The sequence below is a fragment of the Acanthopagrus latus genome, chromosome 12 (genome assembly GCF_904848185.1).
Source record: "Acanthopagrus latus isolate v.2019 chromosome 12, fAcaLat1.1, whole genome shotgun sequence".
NCBI classification, from domain to species: domain Eukaryota; kingdom Metazoa; phylum Chordata; class Actinopteri; order Spariformes; family Sparidae; genus Acanthopagrus; species Acanthopagrus latus.
In genome coordinates, this window is record NC_051050.1 from 19595081 (window position 1) to 19622044 (window position 26964).

The following is a 26964-nucleotide window of genomic DNA, read 5'->3' on the forward strand; positions in this document are numbered from 1 at the left end:
CATGGCAAAGAACCCATGGTGTCAAACTGGCCTCCTCATCCTCCAGATCCCAATCCAGTTGAGCATCCACGGGATGTGCCAGAACCAACTCCCATCCATGTTGGGGCCACCATGGATTGTTCTTGGCTCAGACTACATCCAGTGGAAGCTGAGTTGGATTGAGATCTGGGGAATCTGGAGGTCAGGTTAACACTTTGAGCTCTTTCCCACGTTCCTCAGGTCATTTCTGAGCAGTTTTTACAGCGTTGCAGGCGCATTGTCCTGCTGGGGGGGCACTGCCATCAAGGAGTGCTGCTGCCATGAGGGGGTATTACTTGGTCTGCAGCTGTGTTTGGATGACTGGTGTTTGTCAAAGAGACATCCGCATGAATGCCAGGACTCGTGGTTTCACAGCCGAACATGGCGTTGGAACACAATGATCAATGTTATTTATTTCACCTGTCACTGGTTCTAATGTTGTGGCTCTCAGTGTATACACATGTTTAATGCTTTTTACAAATACACTCAAAACCTCCACAAATAAACCCAAAACTTCCACAAATACACTCAAAAGCTCCACAAATAAACACAAAACTTCCACAAATACACTCAAAACCTCCACAAATGAACCCAAAACTTCCACAAATACACTCAAAATCTCCCAAAAAAGACTAAACAACCACAAATACACTCCATAGAACTTCACACATTCACAAAACACTTCCATAAATATACACAAAACCTCCACAATGACACACAAAACCTCTACAAACCTCCACAAATTCACTAAAAACTTAGACAAATATACAAAAACCTCCACAAATACACTCAAACTTCCACAAAACTTCCACAAATATACTCAAACCTCAACAAATTCCCCAAAAACTTCCACAAAATCCCCACAAAACCTCCATAAAGAGACGTGAAACTGCCACTGCTCTTCTTTCTCATCTTGCAGGTGATGGACGGTTGAAATGACATATCATCAAGATGAGCTAAACATTGGAGACGAACCAGCACAGGAGCCTGAAGGAAAAGTGTGAGTATCTTTCACCTGTGCGTCACAAGGGGGATCAAACATGGCTGATATATCTGCAGAGTATTGATGGTCACTGTTCATTTCTCCAGAATGAGAGCAGCCAGGAGCTGAAAGTGTGGGCAGAGGAAAAGGATGCTGAGGACGAGTTGGAAGACGGTTCCCTGAACTGAATCCTGATTTCCTGTAATCGAGATTTGTGGACTGACAGTTTGTATGGTTGGTGTTCGGCCCAGGACAGGAGAGACACCTGGTCCAACCAGGTCAGTGCAATGGAAGTGCAAAAATTAAAGGCAGAAAGTGTGAGATTTTTCAGTTGCTGTTCATTAATACTCTGGGATCGGGAAATGGAAAAGGAAAAATGAGTCTCACTCACAAGTCGTTGAATACTGACAGTTTTGGTTGGGAGAAGAGAGGAACAGTGTTACTGGTGGGACACTAGTCTCTAGTCACTAGTTTTAATCTTGTGGTGGATTGTTGTATGTACACGAGTGAGTACAGTACAGTAAGTAAGTGACCAGAGTCAGAATCAAAATGGCATGGGCAGTGTATTGTTATTAATAAATAATAAATATGAGTATGATTCTGGAGAATAGTTGAATCTCATTCACAAATTGTTGAACACTGGCAGTTTAAAACAGTGCACAAAACCCAAATGAAAAAATTACAACAGTGCAACTAGCCCAAAAGGAAAGCCTACAACAGGACAACAGTGCTAGAAACCCACAAGGAAAGTGTAAAGCAGTGCAGCAAACCCAAAAGGCAAGCTGCACAACACTGCAGCAAATCCAAAAGGAAAGCGCACAACAGTATATAAGTGCAACAGACCCAGAAGGAAAGCGTATAAAATTGCATTAAACCAAAAGGAAAGCTTACAACAGGACAACAGTGCAGCAAACCCAAAAGGAAAACGTACAACAGGAGAACAATGCTAGAAACCCTCAAGGAAAGTGTAAAGCAGTTTTTGGGCAGGGGCAACAGGACAACAGTGCAGCAAACCCCAACAGGAAAGTGTAAAATAGTGCAGCAAACCACAGAAGGAAAGTATAAAACAGTGCAGCAGACCCCAACAGGAAAGCGCAAAACACTACAGCAAACCCAGAAGGCACACTGCACAGCACCGTACCAAACCCAATAGGAAAGTGTAAAACAGTGCAGCAAACCGAAAATGCAAATTGCATAACAGTGCAGCAGACCCCAACAGGAAAGTGTAAAACAGTGGAGCAAACCCAGAAGGCACACTGCACAGCACTACACCAAACCCAACAGCAAAGTGTAAAACAGTGCAGTAAACCACAATAAGGAAGTGTAAAGCAGTGCAGCAAACCCAGGAGGCAAACTGCAGAGCACTGCACCAAACCCAACAGGAAAGTGTAAAACAGTGCAGCAAACCTAGAAGGCAAACTGCACAACACTGCAGCAGACTCCACCAGCAAAGCGTAAAACAGTGCAGTAAACCCAGAAGGCCAACTGCACAACACTGCACCAAACCCAACAGCAAAGTGTAAAACAGTGCAGCAAACCTAGAAGGCAAGTGCAAAACAGTGCAGCAAACCCAGAAGGCAAACTGCAGAACACTGCACCAAACCCCAACAGGAAAGTGTAAAACATCGCTGCAAACCCCAGAAGGAAAGTGTAAAACAGTGCAGCAAACCCAAAAGGCAACTTGCACAGCACTGCATCAAACCCAACAGGAAAGTGTAAAAAGTGCAGCAAACCCCAAAAGGAAAGTGTAAAAAAGTGCAGCAGACCCCAACAGGAAAGTGTAAAACAGTGCAGCAAACCCCAGAAGGAAAGTGTAAAACAGTGCAGCAAACCCAGAAGGCAAACTGCACAACACGGCAGCAAACCCCAACAGGAAAGTGTAAAACAGTGCAGCAAACCCCAGAAGGAAAGTGTAAAACCGTATAGCAGACCTCAACAGGAAAGTGTAAAACAGTGCAGCAAACCCAGAAGGCACACTGCACAGCACTGCATCAAACCCAACAGGAAAGTGTAAAACAGTGCTACAAACCCAGAAGGCAAACTGCACAACACTGCAGCAGACCCCAACAGGAAAGCTTAAAACAGTGCAGCAGACCCCAACAGGAAAGCATAAAACAGTGCAGCAGACCCCAACAGGAAAGTGTAAAACAGTGCTGCAAACCCAGATGGAAAATTGCACAACACTGCAGCAAACCCATAAGGAAAGCATACAACAGGACAACAGTGCAACAAGCCCAAAAGAAGAGTGTAAAGTAGTGCAGCAAACCCAAAAGGAAATTATAAGTTGCAGATCAACTACACTCCCTCATGGCAAAGAACCCAAGGTGTCAAACTTGCTTCCTCATTCTCCAGATCCCAATCCAGTTGAGCATCTATGGGATGCGGCAGAACCAACTTCCATCCATGTTGGGGCCCCCATGGATTGTTTTTGGCTCAGACTGCATCCAGTGGAAGCTTAGTTGGATTGAGATCTGGGGAATCTGGAGGCCAGGTTGACACTTGGAGCTCTTTCCCATGTCCCTCGGGTCATTTGTGAGCAAAAGTGTAAAACAGTGCAGCAAACCGAAAAGGCAAACTACACGGCACTGCAAGAGAAAGGAAAGTGTACAACAGTGCAACACTGCAACAAAAACATAAGGGAAGTGCACAACAGGACAAAAGTGCAATAAACACAAAAGGAAAGCATACAATAGTGCAATAAACACAAAAGGAAAGTGTAAAGCAGTGCAGCAAACCGAAGACACAAACTGCACAACACTGCAGCAAACCCAAAAGGAAAATGTAAAACAGCGCAGCAAACCCAAAAGGCAAACTGCACAACTCTGCAGCAGACCCCAACAAGAAAGTGTAAAACAGTGCAGCAAACCCCAGAAGGAACGTGTAAAACAGTGCAGCAGACCCCAACAGGAGAGTGTAAAACAGTGCAGCAAACACCAGAAGGAAAGTGTAAATCAGTGCAGCAAATCCCAACAGGAAAGTGTAAAACAGTGCAGCAGACACAGAAGGCAAACTGCATAACACTGCAGCAGACCCCAACATGAAAGCTTAAAACAGTGCAGGAAACCCAGAAGGCACACTGCACAACACTGTATCACACCTAACAGGAAAGTGTAAAACAGTGCAGGAAACCCCAGAAGGAAAGTGCAAAACATTGCAGCAGACCCCAACAGGAAAGTGTAAAACAGTGCAGCAAACCCAGAAGGCACACTGCACGGCACTGCATCAATCCCAACAGGAAAGTGTAAAACAGTGCTACAAACCCAGAAGGCAAACTGCACAACACTGCAGCAGACCCCAACAGGAAAGCTTAAAACAGTGCAGCAGACCCCAACAGGAAAGCTTAAAACAGTGCAGCAGACCCCAACAGGAAAGCGTAAAACAGTGCAGCAGACCCCAACAGGAAAGTGTAAAACAGTGCTGCAAACCCAGATAGCAAATAGCACAACACTGCAGCAAACCCAAAAGAAGAGTGTAAAGTAGTGCAGCAAACCCAAAAGGAAAGTCTAAGTTGCAGATCAACTACACTCCCTCATGTCAAAGAACCCAAGTTGTCAAACTCGCTTCCTCATTCTCCAGATCCCAATCCAGTTGAGCATCTATGGGATGCGCCAGAACCAACTTCCATCCATGTTGGGGCCCCCATGGATTTTTTTTGGCTCAGACTGCATCCAGTGGAAGCTCAGTTGGATTGAGATCTGGGGAATCTGGAGGCCAGGATGACACTTTGAGCTCTTTCCCATGTCCCTCAGGTCATTTGTGAGCAAAAGTGTAAAACAGTGCAGCAAACCGAAAAGGCAAACTACACAGCACTGCAAGAGAAAGGAAAGTGTACAACAGTGCAACACTGCAACAAAAACATAAGGGAAGTGCACAACAGGACAACAGTGCAATAAACACAAAAGGAAAGCATACAATAATGCAATAAACCCAAAAGGAAAGTGTAAAACAGCGCAGCAAACCCAAAAGGCAAACTGCACAACTCTGCAGCAGACCCCAACAGGAAAGTGTAAAGCAGTGCAGAAAACTGACGACGTAAACTGCACAACACTGCAGCAAACCCAAAAAGAAAGTGTAAAACAGTGCAGCAGACCCCTACAGGAAAGTGTAAAACATTGCAGCAACCCCAGAGGGCACACTGCATAGCACCGCACCAAACCCAACAGAAAAGTGTACAACAGTGCAGCAAACCCAGAAGGCAAACTGCACAACTCTGCAGCAGACCCCAACAGGAAAGTGTAAAACAGTGCAGCAAACCACAGAAAGAAAGTGTAAAATAGTGCAGCAGACCCCAACAGGAAAGGGTAAAACAGTGCAGCAAACCCAGAAGGCACACTGCACAACACTGTATCACACCCAACAGGAAAGTGTAAAACAGTGCAGCAAACCCCAGACGGAAAGTGCAAAACAGTGCAGCAGACCCCAACAGGAAAGTGCAAAACAATGCAGCAGACCCCAACAGGAAAGTGCAAAACAGTGCAGCAGTCCCCAACAGGAAAGTGTAAAACAGTGCAGCAGACCCTAGAAGGAAAGTGTAAAACAGTACAGCAGACCCCAACAGGACAGTGTAAAACAGTGCGGCAAACCCAGAAGGCACACTGCACAGCACTGTAGGAAACCCAAAAGGAAACCGTACAACAGGACAAAAGTGCAGCAAACCCACAAGGAAAGTGTAAAGCAGTGCAGCAAAACCAAAAGGAAAGCGTACAACAGGACAACAGTGCAACAAGCCCAAAAGAAGAGTGTAAAGCAGTGCAGCAAACCCAAAAGGAAAGTGTAAGTTGCAGCTCAACTAGACTCCCTCATGGCAAAGAACCCAAGGTGTCAAACTCGCTTCCTCATTCTCCCGATCCCAATCCAGTTGAGCATCTATGGGATGCGCCAGAACCAACTCCAATCCATGTTGGTGGCCCCCATGGATTGGTCTTGGCTCAGACTGCATCCAGTGGAAGCTCAGTTGGAAAGAGATCTGGGGAATCTGGAGGCCAGGTTGACACCTTGAGCTCTTTCCCATGTTCCTCGGGATGTGCCTGAGCAGTTTTTGCAATGTTGCAGGGGCAACACTGCGGGAAACCCAAAATGAAAGTGTACAACAGGACAACAGTGCAGCAGACCTCAGAAGGAAAGTGTAAAACATTGCAGCAAACCCAGAAGGCAAACTGCACAACTCTGCAGCAGACCCCAACAGGAAAGTGTAAAACAGTGCAGCAGACCTCAGAAGGAAAGTGTAAAACAGTGCAGCAGACCCCAACAGGAAAGTGTAAAACATTGCAGCAAACCCAGAAGGCAAACTGCACTACACTGCAGCAGACCCCAACAGGAAAGTGTAAAACAGTGCAGCAGACCTCAGAAGGAAAGTGTAAAACATTGCAGCAAACCCAGAAGGCAAACTGCACAACTCTGCAGCAGACCCCAACAGGAAAGTGTAAAACAGTGCAGCAAACCCCAGAAGGAAAGTGTAAAACAGTGCAGCAGACCCCAAAGGGAAAGTGTAAAACATTGCAGCAAACCCAGAAGGCAAACTGCACTACACTGCAGCAGACCCCAACAGGAAAGCTTAAAACAGTGCAGCAGACCCCAAGAGGAAAGTGTAAAACAGTGCAGGAAACCCAGAATGCACACTGCACAACACTGTATCACACCCAACAGGAACGTGCAAAACAGTGCAGCAAACCCCAGACGGAAAGTGTAAAACAGTGCAGCAAACCCCAGACGGAAAGTGCAAAACAGTGCAGCAGACCCCAACAGGAAAGTGCAAAACAGTGCAGCAGACCCCAACAGGAAAGTGCAAAACAGTGCAGCAGTCCCCAACAGGAAAGTGTAAAACAGTGCAGCAGACCCCCACAGGAAAGGGTAAAACAGTGCAGCAAACCCAGAAGGCACACTGCACAACACTGTATCACACCCAACAGGAAAGTGTAAAACAGTGCAGCAAACCCCAGACGGAAAGTGCAAAACAGTGCAGCAGACCCCAACAGGAAAGTGCAAAACAGTGCAGCAAACCCCAATAGGAAAGTGTAAAACAGTGCAGGAAACACAGAAGGCTAATTGCACAGCACCGCATCAAACCCAACAGGAAAGTGTAAAACAGTGCAGCAAACCCAGTAGGCACACTGCACAGCACGACATAAAACCCAACAGGAAAGTGTAAAAAGTGCAGCAAACCCCAAAAGGAAAGTGTAAAAAAGTGCAGCAGACCCCAACATTAAAGTCTAAAACAGTGCAGCAAACCCCAGAAGGAAAGTGTAAAACACTGCAGTAAACCACAATAGAAAGTGTAAAGCAGTGCAGCAAACCCAGAAGGCAAACTTCACAACACAGCAGCGAACTCCAACAGGAAAGTGTAAAACAGTGCAGCAAATCCAGAAGGCAAACTGCACAACACTGCAGCAGACCCCAACAGGAAAGCTTAAAACAGTGCAGCAGACCCCAACAGGAAAGTGTAAAACAGTGCTGCAAACCCAGATGGCAAATTGCACAACACTGCAGCAAACCCATAAGGAAAGCATAGAACAGGACAACAGTGCAACAAGCCCAAAAGAATAGTGTAAAGCAGTGAAGCAAATCCAAAAGGAAAGTGTAAGTTGCAGATCAACTACACTCCTCATGGCCAAGAACCCAATGTGTCAAACTCCCTTCCTCATTCTCCAGATCCCAATCCAGTTGAGCATCTATGGGATGCGCCAGAACCAACTCCAATCCATGTTGATGGCCCCCATGGATTGGTCTTGGCTCAGACTGCATCCAGTGGAAGCTCAGTTGGACAGAGATCTGGGGAACCTGGAGGCCAGGTTGACACCTTGAACTCTTTCCCATGTTCCTGAGCAATTTTTGCAGTGTTGCAGGGGCAACCCCAAAAGGAAAGTGTACAACAGGACAACAGTGCAGCAAACCCCAACAGGAAAGTGTAAAACAGTGCAGCAAATCCAGAAGGCAAACTGCACCACACTGCAGCAGACCCCAACAGGAAAGCTGAAAACAGTGCAGCAGACCCCAACAGGGAAGCGTAAAACAGTACAGGAAACCCAGAAGGCACACTGCACAACATTGTATCAAACTCAACAGGAAAGTGTAAAACAGTGCAGCAAACCCAGAGGGCAAACTGCACAACTCTGCAGCAGACCCCAACAGGAAAGTGTAAAGCAGTGCAGAAAACTGACGACGCAAACTGCACAACACTGCAGCAAACCCAAAAGGAAAGTGTAAAACAGTGCAGCAGACCCCAACAGGAAAGTGTAAAACATTGCAGCAACCCCAGAGGGCACACTGCATAGCACCGCACCAAACCCAACAGAAAAGTGTACAACAGTGCAGCAAACCCAGAAGGCAAACTGCACAACTCTGCAGCAGACCCCAACAGGAAAGTGTAAAACAGTGCAGCAAACCACAGAAAGAAAGTGTAAAATAGTGCAGCAGACCCCAACAGGAAAGGGTAAAACAGTGCAGCAAACCCAGAAGGCACACTGCACAACACTGTATCACACCCAACAGGAAAGTGTAAAACAGTGCAGCAAACCCCAGACGGAAAGTGCAAAACAGTGCAGCAGACCCCAACAGGAAAGTGCAAAACAGTGCAGCAGACCCCAACAGGAAAGTGCAAAACAGTGCAGCAGTCCCCAACAGGAAAGTGTAAAACAGTGCAGCAGACCCTAGAAGGAAAGTGTAAAACAGTACAGCAGACCCCAACAGGACAGTGTAAGACAGTGCAGCAAACCCAGAAGGCACACTGCACAGCACTGTAGGAAACCCAAAAGGAAACCGTACAACAGGACAAAAGTGCAGCAAACCCACAAGGAAAGTGTAAAGCAGTGCAGCAAAACCAAAAGGAAAGCGTACAACAGGACAACAGTGCAACAAGCCCAAAAGAAGAGTGTAAAGCAGTGCAGCAAACCCAAAAGGAAAGTGTAAGTTGCAGCTCAACTAGACTCCCTCATGGCAAAGAACCCAAGGTGTCAAACTCGCTTCCTCATTCTCCCGATCCCAATCCAGTTGAGCATCTATGGGATGCGCCAGAACCAACTCCAATCCATGTTGGTGGCCCCCATGGATTGGTCTTGGCTCAGACTGCATCCAGTGGAAGCTCAGTTGGAAAGAGATCTGGGGAATCTGGAGGCCAGGTTGACACCTTGAGCTCTTTCCCATGTTCCTCGGGATGTGCCTGAGCAGTTTTTGCAATGTTGCAGGGGCAACACTGCGGGAAACCCAAAATGAAAGTGTACAACAGGACAACAGTGCAGCAGACCTCAGAAGGAAAGTGTAAAACATTGCAGCAAACCCAGAAGGCAAACTGCACAACTCTGCAGCAGACCCCAACAGGAAAGTGTAAAACAGTGCAGCAGACCTCAGAAGGAAAGTGTAAAACAGTGCAGCAGACCCCAACAGGAAAGTGTAAAACATTGCAGCAAACCCAGAAGGCAAACTGCACTACACTGCAGCAGACCCCAACAGGAAAGTGTAAAACAGTGCAGCAGACCTCAGAAGGAAAGTGTAAAACATTGCAGCAAACCCAGAAGGCAAACTGCACAACTCTGCAGCAGACCCCAACAGGAAAGTGTAAAACAGTGCAGCAAACCCCAGAAGGAAAGTGTAAAACAGTGCAGCAGACCCCAAAGGGAAAGTGTAAAACATTGCAGCAAACCCAGAAGGCAAACTGCACTACACTGCAGCAGACCCCAACAGGAAAGCTTAAAACAGTGCAGCAGACCCCAAGAGGAAAGTGTAAAACAGTGCAGGAAACCCAGAATGCACACTGCACAACACTGTATCACACCCAACAGGAACGTGCAAAACAGTGCAGCAAACCCCAGACGGAAAGTGTAAAACAGTGCAGCAAACCCCAGACGGAAAGTGCAAAACAGTGCAGCAGACCCCAACAGGAAAGTGCAAAACAGTGCAGCAGACCCCAACAGGAAAGTGCAAAACAGTGCAGCAGTCCCCAACAGGAAAGTGTAAAACAGTGCAGCAGACCCCCACAGGAAAGGGTAAAACAGTGCAGCAAACCCAGAAGGCACACTGCACAACACTGTATCACACCCAACAGGAAAGTGTAAAACAGTGCAGCAAACCCCAGACGGAAAGTGCAAAACAGTGCAGCAGACCCCAACAGGAAAGTGCAAAACAGTGCAGCAAACCCCAATAGGAAAGTGTAAAACAGTGCAGGAAACACAGAAGGCTAATTGCACAGCACCGCATCAAACCCAACAGGAAAGTGTAAAACAGTGCAGCAAACCCAGTAGGCACACTGCACAGCACGACATAAAACCCAACAGGAAAGTGTAAAAAGTGCAGCAAACCCCAAAAGGAAAGTGTAAAAAAGTGCAGCAGACCCCAACATTAAAGTCTAAAACAGTGCAGCAAACCCCAGAAGGAAAGTGTAAAACACTGCAGTAAACCACAATAGAAAGTGTAAAGCAGTGCAGCAAACCCAGAAGGCAAACTTCACAACACAGCAGCGAACTCCAACAGGAAAGTGTAAAACAGTGCAGCAAATCCAGAAGGCAAACTGCACAACACTGCAGCAGACCCCAACAGGAAAGCTTAAAACAGTGCAGCAGACCCCAACAGGAAAGTGTAAAACAGTGCTGCAAACCCAGATGGCAAATTGCACAACACTGCAGCAAACCCATAAGGAAAGCATAGAACAGGACAACAGTGCAACAAGCCCAAAAGAATAGTGTAAAGCAGTGAAGCAAATCCAAAAGGAAAGTGTAAGTTGCAGATCAACTACACTCCTCATGGCCAAGAACCCAATGTGTCAAACTCCCTTCCTCATTCTCCAGATCCCAATCCAGTTGAGCATCTATGGGATGCGCCAGAACCAACTCCAATCCATGTTGATGGCCCCCATGGATTGGTCTTGGCTCAGACTGCATCCAGTGGAAGCTCAGTTGGACAGAGATCTGGGGAACCTGGAGGCCAGGTTGACACCTTGAACTCTTTCCCATGTTCCTGAGCAATTTTTGCAGTGTTGCAGGGGCAACCCCAAAAGGAAAGTGTACAACAGGACAACAGTGCAGCAAACCCCAACAGGAAAGTGTAAAACAGTGCAGCAAATCCAGAAGGCAAACTGCACCACACTGCAGCAGACCCCAACAGGAAAGCTGAAAACAGTGCAGCAGACCCCAACAGGGAAGCGTAAAACAGTACAGGAAACCCAGAAGGCACACTGCACAACATTGTATCAAACTCAACAGGAAAGTGTAAAACAGTGCAGCAAACCCAGAGGGCAAACTGCACAACTCTGCAGCAGACCCCAACAGGAAAGTGTAAAGCAGTGCAGAAAACTGACGACGCAAACTGCACAACACTGCAGCAAACCCAAAAGGAAAGTGTAAAGCAGTGCAGCAGACCCCAACAGGAAAGTGTAAAACAGTGGAGCAAACCCAGAGGGCACACTGCATAGCACCGCACCGAACCCAACAGAAAACTGTAAAACAGTGCAGCAAACCCAGAAGGCAAACTGCACAACTCTGCAGCAGACCCCAACAGGAAAGTGTAAAACAGTGCAGCAAACCACAGAAAGAAAGTGTAAAATAGTGCAGCAGACCCCAACAGGAAAGGGTAAAACAGTGCAGCAAACCCAGAAGGCACACTGCACAACACTGTATCACACCCAACAGGAAAGTGTAAAACAGTGCAGCAAACCCCAGACGGAAAGTGCAAAACAGTGCAGCAGACCCCAACAGGAAAGTGCAAAACAGTGCAGCAGACCCCAACAGGAAAGTGCAAAACAGTGCAGCAGTCCCCAACAGGAAAGTGTAAAACAGTGCAGCAGACCCTAGAAGGAAAGTGTAAAACAGTACAGCAGACCCCAACAGGACAGTGTAAGACAGTGCAGCAAACCCAGAAGGCACACTGCACAGCACTGTAGGAAACCCAAAAGGAAACCGTACAACAGGACAAAAGTGCAGCAAACCCACAAGGAAAGTGTAAAGCAGTGCAGCAAAACCAAAAGGAAAGCGTACAACAGGACAACAGTGCAACAAGCCCAAAAGAAGAGTGTAAAGCAGTGCAGCAAACCCAAAAGGAAAGTGTAAGTTGCAGCTCAACTAGACTCCCTCATGGCAAAGAACCCAAGGTGTCAAACTCGCTTCCTCATTCTCCCGATCCCAATCCAGTTGAGCATCTATGGGATGCGCCAGAACCAACTCCAATCCATGTTGGTGGCCCCCATGGATTGGTCTTGGCTCAGACTGCATCCAGTGGAAGCTCAGTTGGAAAGAGATCTGGGGAATCTGGAGGCCAGGTTGACACCTTGAGCTCTTTCCCATGTTCCTCGGGATGTGCCTGAGCAGTTTTTGCAATGTTGCAGGGGCAACACTGCGGGAAACCCAAAATGAAAGTGTACAACAGGACAACAGTGCAGCAGACCTCAGAAGGAAAGTGTAAAACATTGCAGCAAACCCAGAAGGCAAACTGCACAACTCTGCAGCAGACCCCAACAGGAAAGTGTAAAACAGTGCAGCAGACCTCAGAAGGAAAGTGTAAAACAGTGCAGCAGACCCCAACAGGAAAGTGTAAAACATTGCAGCAAACCCAGAAGGCAAACTGCACTACACTGCAGCAGACCCCAACAGGAAAGTGTAAAACAGTGCAGCAGACCTCAGAAGGAAAGTGTAAAACATTGCAGCAAACCCAGAAGGCAAACTGCACAACTCTGCAGCAGACCCCAACAGGAAAGTGTAAAACAGTGCAGCAAACCCCAGAAGGAAAGTGTAAAACAGTGCAGCAGACCCCAAAGGGAAAGTGTAAAACATTGCAGCAAACCCAGAAGGCAAACTGCACTACACTGCAGCAGACCCCAACAGGAAAGCTTAAAACAGTGCAGCAGACCCCAAGAGGAAAGTGTAAAACAGTGCAGGAAACCCAGAATGCACACTGCACAACACTGTATCACACCCAACAGGAACGTGCAAAACAGTGCAGCAAACCCCAGACGGAAAGTGTAAAACAGTGCAGCAAACCCCAGACGGAAAGTGCAAAACAGTGCAGCAGACCCCAACAGGAAAGTGCAAAACAGTGCAGCAGACCCCAACAGGAAAGTGCAAAACAGTGCAGCAGTCCCCAACAGGAAAGTGTCAAACAGTGCAGCAGACCCCCACAGGAAAGGGTAAAACAGTGCAGCAAACCCAGAAGGCACACTGCACAACACTGTATCACACCCAACAGGAAAGTGTAAAACAGTGCAGCAAACCCCAGACGGAAAGTGCAAAACAGTGCAGCAGACCCCAACAGGAAAGTGCAAAACAGTGCAGCAAACCCCAATAGGAAAGTGTAAAACAGTGCAGGAAACACAGAAGGCTAATTGCACAGCACCGCATCAAACCCAACAGGAAAGTGTAAAACAGTGCAGCAAACCCAGTAGGCACACTGCACAGCACGACATAAAACCCAACAGGAAAGTGTAAAAAGTGCAGCAAACCCCAAAAGGAAAGTGTAAAAAAGTGCAGCAGACCCCAACATTAAAGTCTAAAACAGTGCAGCAAACCCCAGAAGGAAAGTGTAAAACACTGCAGTAAACCACAATAGAAAGTGTAAAGCAGTGCAGCAAACCCAGAAGGCAAACTTCACAACACAGCAGCGAACTCCAACAGGAAAGTGTAAAACAGTGCAGCAAATCCAGAAGGCAAACTGCACAACACTGCAGCAGACCCCAACAGGAAAGCTTAAAACAGTGCAGCAGACCCCAACAGGAAAGTGTAAAACAGTGCTGCAAACCCAGATGGCAAATTGCACAACACTGCAGCAAACCCATAAGGAAAGCATAGAACAGGACAACAGTGCAACAAGCCCAAAAGAATAGTGTAAAGCAGTGAAGCAAATCCAAAAGGAAAGTGTAAGTTGCAGATCAACTACACTCCTCATGGCCAAGAACCCAATGTGTCAAACTCCCTTCCTCATTCTCCAGATCCCAATCCAGTTGAGCATCTATGGGATGCGCCAGAACCAACTCCAATCCATGTTGATGGCCCCCATGGATTGGTCTTGGCTCAGACTGCATCCAGTGGAAGCTCAGTTGGACAGAGATCTGGGGAACCTGGAGGCCAGGTTGACACCTTGAACTCTTTCCCATGTTCCTGAGCAATTTTTGCAGTGTTGCAGGGGCAACCCCAAAAGGAAAGTGTACAACAGGACAACAGTGCAGCAAACCCCAACAGGAAAGTGTAAAACAGTGCAGCAAATCCAGAAGGCAAACTGCACCACACTGCAGCAGACCCCAACAGGAAAGCTGAAAACAGTGCAGCAGACCCCAACAGGAAAGCGTAAAACAGTACAGGAAACCCAGAAGGCACACTGCACAACATTGTATCAAACTCAACAGGAAAGTGTAAAACAGTGCAGCAAACCCAGAGGGCAAACTGCACAACACTGTAGCAGACCCCAACAGGAAAGTGTAAAACAGTGCAGCAAACCACAGAAGGAAAGTGTAAAACACTGCAGCACACCCCAACAGGAAAGCGTAAAACAGTGCAGCAAACCCCAACAGGAAAGTGTAAAACAGTGCAGCAGACCCCAACCGGAAAGTGTCAAACAGTGCAGCAAACCCAGATGGCAAATTGTACAACACTGCAGCAAACCCATAAGGAAAGCATACAACAGGACAACAGTGCAACAAGCCCAAAAGAATAGTGTAAAGCAGTGAAGCAAATCCAAAAGGAAAGTGTAAGTTGCAGATCAACTACACTCCCTCATGGCCAAGAACCCAAGGTGTCAAACTTGCTTCCTCATTCTCCAGATCCCAATCCAGTTGAGCATCTATGGGATGCGCCAGAACCAACTCCAATCCATGTTGGTGGCCCCCATGGATTGGTCTTGGCTCAGACTGCATCCAGTGGAAGCTCAGTTGGACAGAGATCTGGGGAATCTGGAGGCCAGGTTGACAGCTTGAGCTCTTTCCCATGTTCCTCGGGATGTTCCTGAGTAGTTTTTGCAGTGTTGCAGGGGCAACACTGCGGCAAACCCAAAAGGAAAGTGTACAACAGGACAACAGGGCAGCAAACCCCAACAGGAAAGTGTAAAACAGTGCAGCAAATCCAGGAGGCAAACTGCAGAAGGAAAGTGTAAAACAGTGCAGCAGTCCCCAACAGGAAAGTGTAAAACAGTGCAGCAGACCCCAACAGGAAAGGGTAAAACAGTGCAGCAAACCCAGAAGGCACACTGCACAACACTGTATCACACCCAACAGGAAAGTGTAAAACAGTGCAGCAAACCCCAGACGGAAAGTGCAAAACAGTGCAGCAGACACCAACAGGAAAGTGCAAAACAGTGCAGCAGACCCAGAAGGCAAACTGCACTACACTACAGCAGACCCCACCAGGAAAGCTTAAAACAGTGCAGCAGACCCCAAGAGGAAAGTGTAAAACAGTGCAGGAAGCCCAGAATGCACACTGCACAACACTGTATCACACCCAACAGGAAAGTGCAAAACAGTGCAGCAGACCCCAACAGGAAAGTGTAAAACAGTGCAGCAGACCCCAACAGGAAAGTGCAAAACAGTGCAGCAGACCCCAACAGGAAAGTGTAAAACAGTGCAGCAAACCCAGAGGGCAAACTGCACAACACTGTAGCAGACCCCAACAGGAAAGTGTAAAACAGTGCAGCAAATCCAGAAGGCACACTGCACAACAGTGCATCAAACCCCAGAAGGAAAGTGTAAAACAGTGCAGCAGACCCCAACAGGAAAGTGTACAACAGTGCAGCAAACCCAGAAGGCAACACTGTACAATACTGCAGCAGACCCCAACAGGAAACTGCACAACACTGCAGCAGATCCCAACAGGAAAAGTGGAAAACAGTGCAGCAAACCCCAACAGGAAAGTGTAAAACAGTGCAGCAGACCCAGAAGGCAAACTGCACAACACTGCAGCAGACCCCAACAGGAAAAGTGGAAAACAGTGCAGCAGACCCCAACAGGAAAGTGTAAAACAGTGCAGCAGACCCAGAAGGCAAACTGCACAACACTGCAGCAGACCCCAACAGGAAAGCTTAAAACAGTGCAGCAGACCCCAACAGGAAAGTGTCAAACAGTGCAGCAAACCCAGATGGCAAATTGTACAACACTGCAGCAAACCCATAAGGAAAGCATACAACAGGACAACAGTGCAATAAGCCCAAGAGAATAGTGTAACGCAGTGAAGCAAACCCAAAAGGAAAGTCTAAGTTGCAGATCAACTACACTCCCTCAAGGCAAAGAACCCAAGGTGTCAAACTCCCTTCCTCATTCTCCAGATCCCAATCCAGTTGAGCATCTATGGGATGCGCCAGAACCAACTCCAATCCATGTTGGTGGCCCCCATGGATTGGTCTTGGCTCAGACTGCATCCAGTGGAAGCTCAGTTGGACAGAGATCTGGGGAACCTGGAGGCCAGGTTGACACCTTGAACTCTTTCCCATGTTCCTCAGGATGTTCCTGAGCAGTTTTTGCAGTGTTGCAGGGGCAAACCCAAAAGGAAAGTGTACAACAGGACAACAGTGAAGCAAACCCCAACAGGAAAGTGTAAAACAGTGCAGCAAATCCAGAAGGCAAACTGCACAACACTGCAGCAGACCCCAACAGGAAAGCTTAAAACAGTGCAGCAGACCCCAACAGGAAAGTGCAAAACAGTACAGGAAATCCAGAAGGCACACTGCACAACATTGTATCAAACCCAACAGGAAAATGTAAAACAGTGCAGCAAACCCAGAGGGCAAACTGCGCAACACTGTAGCAGACCCCACCAGGAAAGTGTAAAACAGTGCAGCAAACCCCAGAAGGAAAGTGCAAAACAGTGCAGCAGACCCCAACAGGAAAGTGCAAAACAGTGCAGCAGACCCAGAAGGCAAACTGCACTACACTACAGCAGACCCCACCAGGAAAGCTTAAAACAGTGCAGCAGACCCCAAGAGGAAAGTGTAAAACAGTGCAGGAAACCCAGAATGCACACTGCACAACACTGTATCACACCCAACAGGAAAGTGCAAAACAGTGCAGCAGACCCCAACAGGAAAGTGTAAAACAGTGCAGCAGACCCCAACAGGAAAGTGCAAAACAGTGCAGCAGACCCCAACAGGAAAGTGCAAAACAGTGCAGCAGTCCCCAACAGGAAAGTGTAAAACAGTGCAGCAAACCCAGAGGGCAAACTGCACAACACTGTAGCAGACCCCAACAGGAAAGTGTAAAACAGTGCAGCAAACCCAGAAGGCACACTGCACAACAGTGCAGCAAACCCCAGAAGGAAAGTGTAAAACAGTGCAGCAAACCCCAACAGGAAAGTGTAAAACAGTGCAGCAAACCACAGAAGGAAAGTGTAAAACACTGCAGCACACCCCAACAGGAAAGCGTAAAACAGTGCAGCAGACCCCAAGAGGAAAGTGTACAGCAGTGCAGCAAACCCAGAAGGCAACACTGTACAATACTGCAGCAGACCCCAACAGGAAACTGCACAACGTTGCAGCAGACCCCAACAGAAAAATTGGAAAACAGTGCAGCAAACCCCAACAGGAAAGTGTAAAACAGTGCAGCAGACCCAGAAGGCAAACTGCACAACACTGCAGCAGACCCCAACAGGAAAGCTTAAAACAGTGCAGCAGACCCCAACAGGAAAGTGTCAAACAGTGCAGCAAACCCAGATGGCAAATTGTACAACACTGCAGCAAACCCATAAGGAAAGCATACAACAGGACAACAGTGCAATAAGCCCAAGAGAATAGTGTAACGCAGTGAAGCAAACCCAAAAGGAAAGTCTAAGTTGCAGATCAACTACACTCCCTCATGGCAAAGAACCCAAGGTGTCAAACTCCCTTCCTCATTCTCCAGATCCCAATCCAGTTGAGCATCTATGGGATGCGCCAGAACCAACTCCAATCCATGTTGGTGGCCCCCATGGATTGGTCTTGGCTCAGACTGCATCCAGTGGAAGCTCAGTTGGACAGAGATCTGGGGAACCTGGAGGCCAGGTTGACACCTTGAACTCTTTCCCATGTTCCTCAGGATGTTCCTGAGCAGTTTTTGCAGTGTTGCAGGGACAAACCCAAAAGGAAAGTGTACAACAGGACAACAGTGCAGCAAACCCCAATAGGAAAGTGTAAAACAGTGCAGCAAATCCAGGAGGCAAACTGCACAACTCTGCAGCAGACCCCAACAGAAAAGCGTAAAACAGTGCAGCAATCCCAGAAGGCACACTGCACAGCACCGCCCAAACCCAACAGGAAAGTGTAAAACAGTGCAGTAAACCACAATAGGAAAGTGTAAAGCAGTGCAGCAAACCCAGAAGGCAAACTGCACAACACTGCAGCAGACCCCAAAAGCAAAGTGTAAAACAGTGCAGCAAACCCCAGAAGGAAAGTGTAAAACAGTACAGCAGACCCCAACAGGAAAGTGTAAAACAGTGCAGCAAACCCAGAAGGCACACTGCACAGCACTGTAGGAAACCCAAACGGAAACCGTACAACAGGACAAAAGTGCAGCAAACCGAAAAGGAAAGCGTAAAGCAGTGCAGCAAACCCAAAACGAAAGTGTAAAACACTACACCAGTGCAATAGACCCAAAATGTAAGCATACAACAATGTAGTAAACAAAAAGGAAAGTGTACAACAAGACAACACCGCAACAAACCCAAAACAAAAGTGTAACACAGTGCAGCAAACCCAAAAGGCAAACTGCACAACAGTGCAGCAAACCCAAAAGGAAAGTATAAGTTGCAAATCAACTACACTACCTCATGGCAAAGAACCCAAGGTGTCAAACTTGTTTCCTCATTCTCCAGATCCCAATCCAGTTGAGCATCTATGGGATGTACCTGAGCCAACTGCCATCCATGTTGGGGCCCCCATGGATTGTTCTTGGCTCAGTCTGCATCCAGTGGAGGCCCAGTTGGCTTGACATCTGGGGAATCTGGAGGCCAGGTTGACACCTTGAGCTCTTTCCCACGTTCCTCAGGTCATTTCTGAGCTGTTTTTGCAGCGTTGCAGGTGCGTTGTCCTGCTTGGGGGGGCACTGCCATCATGGAGTGCTGCTGTGAAAATGTGAAAATATGTGTGAAAATAGAAATACTCAAGAACACTACATGTAGTTCAAAATTGAAGTTAAGTTCACTACTTAAATGAACTTAGAAAGCAGCTTTACACCAATGTAATTGTGCAGATTAACTTAAAACTCCATTTAAACAAATTATGAAAAGTGATTTCAGGCTAAACACAATTGAGGTAGGAACTCAAACTTCCACAACTCAGAACTTAACAAAAATAGACCCAGGTCTCTTTGTGGAGGACAAACAACTACCACAAAAACAATTCTCCACAACCACACAGAAAATTTCCACAAACAAAACCTCCACAAAACATACAAAACCTCTAAAAACAAACACACGAAATCTCTACCAACACATACAAAACCTCTGAAAACTATTAAAAAAAACCTCCACAAAGAGACATCAAACTACCACTGCTCCTCTTTATCTTCCTGCAGGTGATGGACGAGCGGCCAAGATGAACAAGTTGAGCCAAACCCTGGAGACGAACCACAACAGGAGCCTGAAGCAGCAGGAAAACTGAGGATCTCAGTATCTGTCTTCTGATGACGACTCCTTCAGGTCGTGCAGTTGTTTGTTGACCACAGTTTCACCTGCTCAGACACTGAGCACTGTTGTCTTTACTGGCTATTTATGTAATAAATTGAATTACACTCTGTTGTGGTTTTAATTCTGCTCATCCCTGATTTTTAAAGAACGTGTTGAGTCTTTTGATGGAGTCCAGTGCCTCCTCTCAGTGGCATTGTCAATGCAATGGAGACCAGGGCTTCCATTACCTTCACTTTCTATTCCTATTTTGGGAATGATTGATTTAGAAACAGGGCCCATGTGTTGTTTAATAATGTCTGAGAATGTTAGCTTCTCCATCGCTTATCACATGAATGAAGCTAGCAGCAGCTCAATGAGAGGTTTATAACATTTTACCAGCAGCTGATATGAAATATACCTGAAGTGCTGCCTGTAGTATCAGGAAGCAGACAGATAAAGAGTCATTTTGAGCAGCTGAAGTAGTTCCTATCATCATTATGCAGCCTCATTGCAGTCTGCACAGAATGGTTTCTGTGTTCGTCTCAGTTCTGATTTAATGTGTTTTTTAAGTCACTGCACTGACTCCCTGTGCGTCAAAAGACAGACTTTAAAATTCTATTACTGGTCTATATAGAACTAAATGTTTTCAGGACTGAACATATTTGGTTTACTTGTACAGGGATGTGTTCTGATAGTTACGTATTTAAAAAAAGTAGTCAGTAGTCACGTTAAAACTGTCAGGTCATCCAAACCAGGGAATAAAACATAACTCCTCATTGTGGTAAAGTAAATTCATTTAATGTATTTTTTTAATCTGTAGCTTATTATATTAGCTTTTTTTTCCACTGTGTCTTTCAGATGCTGTTTTAATATCTTGATGTTTTTGTTTTGATTATTTTCTCTGTCTCTGAATGGATTGAATACTATATAAATAAACTTGGCCAAAGTAAGGTTTTATTTGAGATACTTGTGAGGTTTTATTTGAGGTTGAATATTTTTAGATCTCAACCTTTAGATCTTTAAACCTTTAAACTGAGTACTTATTAATATAAAATACGCCTGAAATAAACCCGAAAGGCATTTTAGTCAGGATAGTAGCAGGCTTCTCAGCTTGCACCAGTAATTGTCAGATTTTTTCTCTAAATACATTTTTCCACTCTCACTTCACCTATTTGGTTTCAGCTAAATTCAATCCAAGCCTAAATATGCTCTCTGAACTTTAAATGTACATGTTCTTAATGTGACCACAGCAAAGGAAAACTTGTGTGGGTGTGGCTTCACTTTATGAACATTTTGAACTTACAGTAACAATAGACTCCTCGCACTGATAGTGTTCGGGCCCTAAAAATACAAAAATGAAGTCTGTCAACAATTTGATATTTGAATTTTTTTGCATGAGTAACGTCATCTTCCTGTTCACATCACTGCAGCAGTCAAAATGACCAGATTTATTGTGATTTTACTGTCATTTTCATCCTTTTCAGTAGCTTTTCTGTGCCGACATGGCAGCCATGTTGGTATTGGTGTAGTTTAACACAAAATGAGATGATATTTGACTTTATCGAGGTCAAACTGCAACTTTCTTGACTTAAATAATCATCTTTTAAATTAATTGACGAACAGCATATGTGTAGTTTATGGCACAACTCAACTTTTCAATACACAATGTCGTTTTAGCTACTATTGCATCCATATACTACTACTATTTGCTAGGTGATTTGGTTGCTGTGTACATTTTTTCCCCAATTGTTGAATTCTGCAGTTTACATTGCCGTGTCTCAAATAGCAAAGAAAAATGTCCGTCAAACACATTGAGCAATATAAGCTTTATTTTGTTTAAATGGGCAACTGAACAGCCAAGTGAGTGTTATGTCAGTAAAGATTTCTGGAGATCCATGTTTCCAGAATTATTTTACAGTGATGGGATAATGTATTTTGGCACCACATAGTGGTGAAACTGGTGCAAGACAACACAACATGTCAGCAACACCTACAGCTTCCTGCCTCTGTATTTCATGAAAATGACATGGTTCCATTTGATAGCTCAGGAGTATGCATTCATTCATAGAGAGCAGATACAGTAACATTAACATCTGTAAATGGCAAGAAAGAAAAATATAAATATGTGTTCTCCGATGTTCAATCTTTGCACAGACTTGTTTAATCAATTCTATGGTCAATTTTGAGGCCAGTTTGTGGTTTTCTGTGGCATTACAGCCAAGAAATTTGATCACTCGGTCGACAAATCAACACCAATATAATGCAGAATGTCTTCACAAATTATTGCTCTAAGAATGAAAAGTTATCAATCCTCTAGCAGCCTCAGCACAGCTTCTCATTATTGCAATACTGTGCAGTAACCTTTTGTGTAAATTAAGTAATTTTCAAGTCACCAGCCTTTACACATGTGCACAAGTTGTAGCTTCTCTTCCTCAGACTTCTCAGTGGTTCTGTTCGGCAGCAAGCTTTGGAAAATATTGTTGTCTATAAATGAAGTTTGGAATGTGACAGCAACCTTTACACACAGCATGAACGCAAACAGTAAAGGTATATAAAAGGTAATATGCATAAAACAATTAAGTCAAGGAAAAATATTTCAGATTTTTAAAACAAATGAAACTTTCCTCTACATAACATTTAAAATGTATCCAGTTTAATTTTCAGGAGATGAATATGTACACTTTTAATTCCATCATTTACCCTCAGGCAGTAAGCAATTACTGTATAATAGATTTACAAAGCAAATACTGACATAGTATTCTGTCAAGGCATGTTCCAGCATCAAAATAGGATTTAAAATACACAAGTACAATTTTGTTCCACATAAAATACGAAGTTGTTGATCACTTTCATAATTATTTTAGAATATTCAAGAATCGGGGGGGGGGGGCAAAAAAGTGTTCTCTTGTAGGTGACAACAAGAAATACAATCAGCAGTTCTCATAAATGCATTGAAAGGGAGTAGCAGCCGAAGTGAGAGAAACTCAAAAAGCAAACATAAAAATATAGACTTCTTTAAAAGGATTTACTCTCAAGAGAACTGAATATTTAAAGGCAGTTTAAAAAACATGTAGTGTAAATTTGGCAATTTCTGCCTGTGTCAACTCTCCTCCATTTTTGTTTTGCTCTTGTGAAACAGTCACTCAGCCCCTACGAATGTGGTTTTCTACTATCCTGAGATGTTCTCCTCTGCTTGAAGGCATCTGAGGACATAGAGGATCACTTGATAGCAGAAAATATATTGGTCCTGTAAGAAAAAAAAAAAATTGGATAATGTGTGAGCAGAAAAACATAATCCAAAGAGGTGCGGAATCAAATTCAAAGAGTGAACTTTAAAACTCGCCTCTGTTTGGACCATTCCCTGTCTCTGAAGTCTCATGTTCCGAACGACATCTGAAATATCAAACTACAGGAAAATGTTTGTAAGATTCATGATCATGAACAAAATAATACAAACAAGATTAAAAGCTTATGTGTACTTACATCAGCATCTTTACCAATGAGACCCAGAACCACGTCTATACAGATGAGGGTCCCTGATCGACCGATGCCTGCACTGCAGTGTGTGATGATGGGTCCCGATCGATGAACGTGCCTCATGTAAGAAATAAATGTGAGCAGCTGCTCAGGCTGTGTGGGCGTTCCGTGGTCGGGCCATCCCGTGTAGTTAAGATGAGTCACACGCTGTATTTCGTTGGTCTGAGGACAGAGGAGTTCATGTAATTGTGTCTATTAAGGCTCAAGTTGTCAGAAGAAAATTGGCTGCAAACTAACCTGGATGTCTTTGACCTCTATGAGTCGGATGACAAAGTTGTCGAGATACTGGTCTTTGATGAGCATGATCTGTAACCTGTCGTCCACCATCTCTGCTGTCCTCAGTGTGTCTGGCCAGTACCGTTGACATTTCACCTTCCCTCCCTCTACTTCCTGGGTCATCATGGCGATCACGTTGGACTTCTGCTCCCAGACCATTTGCCAGAAGTCACCCAGAGTCGTGGGTAAGGGACCCTGACAGGCGATGTACAAGTAGTCCTCATCCTTCACTGACATCTTGATGAAGTTGGCGTTGATGTAGCCCCCATCTTTGCCCAGCACGACTCGAGTTGTATCAACTAGATGTGTATACAGGAAGCAGGCATACTCAAATACAAATCTTGAAAGGCCTCAAAGATGTTTTTCAATGACTCAAATGTCCGTGTGTATGCGTAAATATATATAAAAAAGATGAATAAAACAATGTTTCTAAGTGAGCACTCTGTAGCTTTTTGTGTTCTTACCTCTGAATTTTACGGAAGCCGAGAACGGCCATGGATTTTTTTTTTTTTTTTAAATGCACTATTAATTTGTTATCACGAGAAAACAACTGTTTTTATACCGAGATAAGATTTTAAGTCATTATCACAGGAAAACAACCTTTGTTACATTGAGATAACGAGATAATAACTTGTTGTCACGGGTACACAACCTTTGTTATATCGAGATAATTACTTGTTATCACGGGAAAACAACCTTTGTTTTAACGCGATAATAACTTGTTGTCACGGGAAAACAACCTTTGTTATATCGAGATAACGAGATAATAACTTGTTATCACGGGAAAACAACCTTTGTTATATCGAGATAACGAGATGATAACTTGTTATCACAGGAAAACAACCTTTGTTATATCGAGATAATAACTTGTTATCACGGGAAAACAACCTTTGTTATATCGAGATAACGAGATGATAACTTGTTATCACGGGAAAACAACCTTTGTTATATCGAGATAATAACTTATTATTACAGGAAAACGACCTTTGTTATATCGAGATAACGAGATGATAACTTGTTATCACGGGAAAACAACCTTTGTTATATCGAGATAACTTATTATTACAGGAAAACGACCTTTGTTATATCGAGATAACGAGATGATAACTTGTTATCACGGGAAAACAACCTTTGTTATATCGAGATAACGAGATGATAACTTGTTATCACGGGAAAACGACCTTTGTTATAACGAGATAATAACTTGTCACGGGAAAACGACCTTTGTTATATCGAGATAACGAGATGATAACTTGTTATCATGGGAACACGACCTTTGTTATATCGAGATAACGAGATGATAACTTGTTATCACAGGAAAACGACCTTTGTTATATCGAGATAACGAGATGATAACTTGTTATCACGGGAAAACGACCTTTATTATAACAAGATAATAACTTGTTGTCACGGGAAAACAACCTTTGTTATATCGAGATAACGAGATAATAACTTGTTATCACGGGAAAACAACCTTTGTGATATCGAGATAATGACTTGTTATCACGGGAAAACGACCTTTGTTATATCGAGATAACGAGATGATAACTTGTTATCACGGGAAAACGACCTTTGTTATATCGAGATAACGAGATGATAACTTGTTATCACGGGAAAACGACCTTTGTTATATCGAGATAATAACTTGTTGTCACGGGAAAACAACCTTTGTTATATCGAGATAATAACTTGTTATCACGGGAAAACGACCTTTGTTATATCGAGATGATAACTTGTTATCATGGGAACACGACCTTTGTTATAACGAGATAATAACTTGTTGTCACGGGAAAACAACCTTTGTTATATCGAGATAACGAGATAACAACTTGTTATCACGGGAAAACAACCTTTGTTATATCGAGATAACGAGATGATAACTTGTTATCACAGGAAAACGACCTTTGTTATAACGAGATGATAACTTGTTATCATGGGAACACGACCTTTGTTATATCGAGATAACGAGATAATAAGTCCTTATCATGAGATAACAGTGTATAAAAAAAGAAAAATCCATGGCTGCTCTCAGCTTCCATAGAATTTTGAGGAAATGTCTCTTCAAAATTCCTATATTTCGTCTCATAATGCCGTTTCAAATTTTAAACCTTCATCACAACTATAGTCTCCTGGCATATTAAGCACATGGGTCTTGTGCTAGTTGGAGGGGGAATGAATGCAAATGTTTCAGTCCATTCTTCCTCGAATTGCCGATTTTCACTGTCCACTTTTCTTTAAGCAGCAAACTTGCTCCTACAGCCGGCAAAATGTAAATATGGGAACTGCTCCAAAAACGAAAGTGAAAGTTAACAGCAGTGAGTGACCCAACTGTCTGTATTGTTGGCATGGAGACAGGTCCCGGTATACACGTGCCGACCCAACCAAAACACAGTGAAGGAATAATAGTTTGGGGGCCACAAATAGGCGGCGGCCCGGGGAGAGTTCAGCCCTACTGCTAGAGTTTTTCAAGTCCCTCAGTCGGACCTATGTTTACATCCCATTTGAAACATATTATTATACTCCACTGAATATATTAACACAAAGTTCACATATTATTTTCCATTTCTTTTCAGTTGTGAGTCACTGTATAGTAAATACTTGGTTAGCTTGGCGCTGCAGGAAAGAGAATAAATATATATTTCTGATTTTGGGGTGAACTGTCCCTTTAAGTATCAAGCATTTCATTTAGTGACATCTATTAAAAAGCTTTCATTTTTGTTTCATGTTATGATACACTGTATGAATATGGGACAGAACATTTGTGACTTCTCTTACAGGGAACAATATTCTTGTAGCGGTTCTTCTTCTTGTTCTCCTTCGTCTGGCCTATTAAACAGTCGTCCAGAGGCTGGAGGTTCTGAAGATTCTGCCAGGAGGGAAAACAGATGTTCATAAAAATCTCAACACTTGCCAAAAAATTCACAGGCGATGAAACTTTAAGTAGATTCTCACTTCAAACTCCTGCAGTGGGACCTTCTGCTCGAGGAGGCCTCTCATCATGCGCACCACGGTGTTGAGCTTTGCTCCGGTGTACTGACCGTCAGGGACCACTTTGACGAGCGGTAAAGACGTCAGCTCATCCTCGGTGATGATTGGCCCATCTGGGAAAGACAGAATTGGGAGAGATGCAAATCAGTTCAAATGTCAAGAGTAATGGCCCAAAAACCTAATGCCAGTCAAAAAACAGCAACATAAAAATGAGAGTTCTGATATCGAAAAAATATCGGACTCTACAGAGTATGTAATAACATTTCTAAGACCTGTTAATTCCTCTTTGTTTACTCCATTTATTGACTCAAGCTTATTAAATGTTGATAACTACAGCTGGCCAGATGTCAATTTATCTTTAGGGTCAAATTTGAAATCCAAAGTCTGTCTTACCATCTCTCGATTTGGAGTTCATGTTTTCAATCGGTAGTTCATCACTTCCCCATGTGATTTCATCTTCCTCTGGCTGTCCAGCACCCATTTGCAGATAGCTGTTGATTCAAAAACATAAATGTGAGATGTGAAGGAGAATCATGTGAATATATTCCCTGTCGTAAAAGGTAAATCTTACTTTTCGTTCCTAGGATCGTCAACACTCTCCTCTTGCCATTCCACTTTACGGGAACTCTA

General features: G+C 44.5%; 1 protein-coding gene and 1 long non-coding RNA gene across 8 annotated transcripts in view; one reads left to right on the forward strand and one right to left on the reverse strand.

The window, feature by feature from the left end:
- Positions 1-878: 878 nt before the first annotated feature.
- Positions 879-20499, forward strand: LOC119030338. Its single transcript, XR_005078239.1, has 3 exons — positions 879-1018; positions 1108-1278; positions 19443-20499. It is a non-coding gene; the product is annotated as an uncharacterized LOC119030338 (long non-coding RNA).
- An 845-nt stretch (positions 20500-21344) lies between these two features.
- ptpn13 (protein tyrosine phosphatase non-receptor type 13) overlaps positions 21345-26964 on the reverse strand; it is a 50364-nt gene continuing 44744 nt past the window's right edge. For all 7 annotated transcript variants that reach the window (XM_037117814.1, XM_037117812.1, XM_037117811.1 and 4 more), the window contains 8 exons: positions 26906-26961; positions 26728-26825; positions 26299-26447; positions 26122-26212; positions 23308-23645; positions 23017-23232; positions 22877-22939; positions 21345-22780 (listed from right to left, as the gene is read on the reverse strand). In XM_037117814.1, the coding sequence (XP_036973709.1) occupies positions 22703-22780; positions 22877-22939; positions 23017-23232; positions 23308-23645; positions 26122-26212; positions 26299-26447; positions 26728-26825; positions 26906-26961 (1089 nt within the window). In that variant the 3' untranslated portion in view covers positions 21345-22702. The remainder of the gene's footprint in view (positions 22781-22876; positions 22940-23016; positions 23233-23307; positions 23646-26121; positions 26213-26298; positions 26448-26727; positions 26826-26905; positions 26962-26964) is intronic.